The sequence below is a fragment of the Tarenaya hassleriana genome, unplaced genomic scaffold (genome assembly GCF_000463585.1).
Source record: "Tarenaya hassleriana unplaced genomic scaffold, ASM46358v1 Cleome398, whole genome shotgun sequence".
Lineage (NCBI taxonomy): Eukaryota > Viridiplantae > Streptophyta > Magnoliopsida > Brassicales > Cleomaceae > Tarenaya > Tarenaya hassleriana.
Window position 1 is genome coordinate 76247 of NW_010966870.1, and position 6014 is coordinate 82260.

A 6014-nucleotide genomic window follows, 5' to 3' on the forward strand; every position below is an offset into this window, starting at 1 on the left:
TTTTCAGTTCCGTTACTCTTTTTTTTTTTCAGACCGATCGGTCTAGTCCTAGACCGATCGGTTCAGAACGGACGTTCCATCTCGTCAGACCGGACGGTCTGGCAATGCGGAACGGACGTTCCGTCTCGTCCAGAACGGACGTTCTGGCAAGTCAGAACGGACGTTCCGGACTTGCAGAACGGACGTTCTGGAGTCGTCTTCAACCTCCAGACCGCGTTTTCTTCTGCGGACCTAGAACGGACGGTCTGACCTCAGACCGGACGTTCTGGTCCTCGGATTTTCGCCAAAACACACAAACATGCACGATTCACTATGGGTATAACACTAAACTCATAAAACTTCATGCACAACACGAATCAAACATCAATTTCGCACATAATCACTCAAAACCCAAAACCCCATGTCTAACAGACTTCCGAATTAAACTCGAATTCACTCACCTCGGGTTAGATTCACGCGTTGGGTGATGTATGGGAAGCTTGGTGGTGTTCCTCTGCGTCTGTAGAAGCAAGTAACGTCGTGAGTCACTCGGATTTGAGGGAGAATTCGGCTCTGAGGTTGGAGAAGAATGAAGAGGAAGAAGGTGTCTAAATAAGGTCCGAATTGGTCGAATTATTGACTTAAATCTGGACCCAGGCGTGGAGCAAATCGTGCTTAGGGTCAAAAGGTCGGGTTTTCTGGTCGGATTAGTGCATTTGGGTCGCTTTCAGGTTGGTCCGGACGAAAATCATCGCTTGGTCGTTGCCGACAGTCTGGTCCGTCCGTTCTGTGGTCTGGAACGGACGTTCCGGACTGCGCGAGCGGTCCGTCCGTTCTGGACAACCCAGAACATTTTGAAATGTGAAATGGGTGGATGTAAATTACATCATGTATCTCTACCGTTTATGACCTATAAGAATAAGATCACAATATATATTTTCTTTTTTACCGAAAATATAATTGTAAATATTTACTAAGTCGTTTTGACTTTGTAGACTTTTCATAGTGGTAAAATTGACTATGTTACTATATTTTTATTCTGTTTTATATTTATTTTTTTTGTTTGTACTCTTCATTTTGTAATATTTACATAAATTTTAAAAATGTTTAATTGTTTTATTTATACCCTTCCATTTATGAATGTTATATGTGAGTTTGAACGACCTTAATAATTTTGTATACTTATAGTATTGATTCTATACATAACATGTTTGTTTTTTTGTAGATGTCATTGGTTATCTTTCTCAAGTAAAGAAAGATTTGGAAATTAAGAAAAATAGTCTAATTAAGCATTTTCTCCTCTAGGGGCTATGAAAAGAGGGGAGATCGTAGAGAGAGATTTAGATTTTGCAACTTTTGTAGTGTTTTTTTTATTGTGATTTTTTATGTGAAGCGACCATGCAAAATGAATTTATGAAGAACACACCATATATAGGCACAAAAATATGTAAACATTATATTAATAAATACATTTTTAAAGACAGGGTGGATGCATGGATGCTAGTAAGAATAAATGTATTTAGAAAAATTAGGGATATAATAATTAAGGGAATTAAATACATTTTAAAGATATTGAATAAAATAGAGATGATGATGATAATAGAGGTAGATAATTCTGCATTAGGATGTGAGTTAACCCTAAGTACTATCTCCGTGCACATCGCGCGGAATACAAATACGTATAAATTTTAAAAAATTTATTATTCGTTTTCACGGAATATTCTGCCGGTAAAAGCGACGGCCTAACCGTCGCAATGTAGTCGATATGATCGACGAAAACTCCGTCGTTTTTCCATGGTAAACGCGACGAAAATTCCGTCGTTCAGTCGTCACTTTTACCGACGGAATCTCCGTCGTAATGCCGTCGTATGTTGTGACGGATCTTCTATCGCACACTAGGGTTAAGGAGGATTGAGTTGGTGACAACACCGCAAAATGCTTTATTAAGAAAAAGGGATTATGAAAAAATATAACAAAAGACACTCAATAATTTATTGAGAAATTGATATACAGTTGGATTGTGAATAGGAAAAAATGAGGATTCTTATATATAAAAGTAGAGGGATAGACACGTGTCCAATTAACTTTTTAAAAAAAGAGGATTTCTCTCTACGTTGGAGTAATAAATAATGGTGACATATACATTATACATGTATATATAAATATCCTATACGATTGTGCTGAATAATTTATTCGATAGTCACATCATACCATAGGATAGAATAAATAATGAATGCCAGATACATTATATATATATATATATATATATATATATATATATACCGGTGGTAGCTAAGGAACCGATAGGAAGGCCGCAGCAGCAGCAGCAGGCGACATGTAAATTGACTCAAATTCTGGCATGTTACATTGTGATGATTTTTAAAAAGTTTGAAGGTAATTACAAAGGTAGTTTGTGTGACAACCCAGAGTACCGTAGGAGGGCGGGGAGTGATCGCCGGTGCAGAGGCACAGAAAAGGGACGGCTCCTAACGAGCTTCTGGGTAGGGGGTATAGGGATGAATCGAACACACTGGAATGAGAGAGATCCGAGGGCTGTATAGGTATGGGACTATACAGTCTAAGATAACATAAAAAGAATTAGTTGGGCTATTCATAGCGACAAGGTGCACATACTTTTTTGGTTGACTATCCCGAGAGAACTCCAAAGTTAAGCGTACTGACTCTGGAGCAATCTTAGGATGGGTGACCTACTGGGAAGTGTCTCGGTATGCGTGCGAGTGAGGACAAAACATTCTGAAAGATCTCGGGTTGCTGTGTAAGGCCAGTTTCGACAATTCGTAGCGGTCGCGGGTCGTTACAGATGGTATCAGAGCCGGTACTCTCCCAGTACAGTGTGGTTCGAGGACGAACCAGACGGAAGCTGGTGGGCCTATGACAACCCAGAGTACCGTAGGAGGGCGGGGTGTGATCGCCGGTGCAGAGGCACGGACAAGGGGCGGCTCCTGACGAGCTTCTGGGTAGAGGGTACAGGGATGAATCGAACACACTGGAATGAGAGATCCGAAGGCTGTATAGGTATGGGACTATACAGTCTAAGATAATATAAAAAGAATTAGTTGGGCTACTCATAGCAACAAAGTGTACCTACCTTTTTGGTTGACTATCACGAGAGAACTCTAAAGTTAAGCGTGCTGACTCTGGAGCAATCTTAGGATGAGTGACCTACTGGAAAGTGTCTCGGTATGCGTACGTGTGAGGACAAAATATGCTGAAAGATCTCGGGTTGCTGTGTGAGGTCAATTTCGATAATTCGTAGCGGTCGCGGGTCGTTACAGATTGAATCTGAATATAATATATATATATAAGTATAGTTTTACGGGTGAATGATACTTATAATAATGAGAATATTTTTTTATGAATTATGATTTTTTAATCAATTAATTAATAAATAATAATAATTTTTAAATTAAAACATAGGATGATACAAATCTGTTTAATTTTCTATTCATTAGTTCCTTTGAACATGACACGTGTAAGAATATAATTATTATAGAAAAATTGATAGAATAGAGGTACATTCATCCAACTATTCTAATGTAGCAGATTAATTATCCATACATTAACACTGGGGGGTTTATCTGTTTTACCCTTAATATGCTACATATACTTCTAACACTACCCTTCTGTAAATAAAAAAAAATTCCTACTTCTATTATACCCTCTAAAATATTTGATGACCAAAATGCCCTTATGTTATTATTTTAGATTTAATTTTTTTAATGTAAAAACTTAGGGTTTCTCTCTCCTCTCTCCTCCCCTTATTTCGGTCTCTCTCTTCGAACGCAGGTTTCTCTCTCTTACTCGATCTCTCTCTCTCTTCTGAAACTTGCTTCTTCTTCTTTAAAATTCAGTAAAATCAAAGCTGAATCTTTCATAAATCAGAGAGAAACTTGAAAAAAGGTAAGACATTGTTGAAATCCCAGTCTTTTTTATGCACATTTTCGGATCTTGAAGCCTACATGGTGTTTTCCCTCGGGTACAGGGACATAGAACTTGATTTGCAGGTCGTCGAGCGTAGAAACGGAGTTCAGATCGTGTCACAGAGTTCTGACTCGACCGATCAACTCGCGAAGGACGAATCGGCATAAGGTAAACTAACTCGACCGAGTCAAGAGTTGGCTCGGTCCGAGTCAAAGTTTCGAAACCCTACTTACCCCGCTCAGCCGTTTTCTTCCCCATTTTTTTCCCTTTTCGCGAAAAAACCACTCTTCACTCGGTCTCTATCACCCCGAGTCGCCTCCACCGATTTCGCAGTCTAAATCCGTACGGTATGTGTCCCCTCACTTATATTTTGTAGCTTATTGACGATTCATACCTATTTCGCCAAGATTTACGCATATTTATTCCGGAATTGCGAAAGATTTTTGGGTTGAGAGCGAGATTTGTGATTTTCACAAAATCAGTAAGTTTTTATGAGTTTTTGAGTGATTAGGACACAGATCTTTGCACATACATGCCTATTCTTGATTACCCATGAGTTTTTTCGGTTGATTTCGGCGATTTCGGGGGTTTTGAGCGCAGCTTTTCGTCTGGCAGAACGAACAGCGTTCTGACTCGGTCCGAGTCAAAGTTTTGACTCGACCGAAGCGAAACGCGGAATTCCAATGACGAACACGTGTTGACTCAGTCCGAGTCACATGTTGACTCGACCGAGGCAACATCCATTACATTGACAGCACGTTCTGACTCGACCGAGGCTGCGTCTTTATTGCTACGAATTGTCGAAACTGCCCTCACACAGAAAGCCCACTTACTTGTGGAATGACAAGCATGTTCTTATTTATCTGCTGGATAAAATAAATGGAATGCGAGGTATGCTTTACGTGGAGACTGAAGAGGCACATGTGAAAGGTGAATATGAGCAAAATGTTGAAGCGCAACCTGTAATTCATGCTGATGGAAGTGTTGTTGGAGGAAATGGAAGACAGAATATGGTAGATTATGAGGATTGTGTTTTATTGAGCCCTAATTTTAAGAGTAAAGTTGGGAATAATAATGTGGCTGAAGTTATACATCTTTCTGATAGTGAACATTCAAGTGATTGTGGAGAAGTTAGAGTGACTGAATGTGATGGTGTTAGGGCTGATGATGGTGGTGGTGATTGAATATAACAATTGGACATGAGTTCAGCAATAAAGAAGCAGCACAAGAATATGTTCGAAAGGGTGCAGCAATGGCTCGTTTCAGTTATAGTACACTGAAGTCTGATAAGAAATTGTGGGAAATCAGATGTAAATTTGCTGGATCGGGGTGTAATTGGAAGTTACGTACGACCTTGATCTCGAACTCGAAACGTTGGAGTGTAAGAAAACACAATCCTATTCATAGTTGCAAGCCCGTATCAGAATCAAGTGAAGCTATGAAAGGTACAAAGAAATTGGTTAGAGATTATTTGAAGGAAGAATTTCCCGGTAAACTCGATTGTACTCCTACAGCAAATGAAATAATAGACCGTGTGAAATCCAAATACGGCACAACTGTAACGTATTTGACAGCATTACGAGGCAAACACATAGCTGAAAGTGAGATTCGAGGTGATCCTATTGAGCATTTTAGGAAACTTCCCGGGTGGTTGTATATGCTGCAGAAGAGAAACCCCGAAACAATTGTAAGTCTTGAGTTGGAGAAAGATGAGAAAAGCTTCAAATACCTCTTCATTGCATTGGGTGCAGCGGTAAGAGGATGGAACTACTTGCGTAAAGTTGTTGCTATTGATGCAACATTTTTGACAGGTCAGTACAAAGGCACATTGGTCGTTGCAACTGCACAAGACGGTGACCACCACCAATATCCGTTAGCATGGGGTATAATCGACAGAGAGAAAGATGCATCATGGAGGTGGTTTATGGAAAAGTTAACAATGGCAATCCCAGATGGACCTGATGTCGTCGTGATATCTGATCGACACAGAAGCATAATAAAGGCCGTTAGAGAAGTGTACAAAGAAGCTGGCCACGGATTTTGTGCGAGGTAGAGAAGTGTACAAAGAAGCTGGCCACGGATTTTGTGCGAGG

At 39.9% G+C, this 6014-nt stretch overlaps 1 protein-coding gene across 1 annotated transcript; it reads left to right on the forward strand.

Annotated features, from left to right (window-relative positions):
• Positions 1-5173: 5173 nt before the first annotated feature.
• LOC104823121 lies at positions 5174-5974 on the forward strand. Its single transcript, XM_010554544.1, has one exon. It carries the CDS (start codon positions 5174-5176, stop codon positions 5972-5974), a length of 801 nt encoding a protein of 266 aa, XP_010552846.1.
• The last annotated feature ends 40 nt before the right edge of the window (positions 5975-6014 follow it).

Coding starts and splice junctions, on each gene's coding strand:
- LOC104823121 (XM_010554544.1), top strand. CDS start 5,174: ATGGCTCGTTTCAGTTATAGTACACTGAAGTCTGATAAGAAATTGTGG.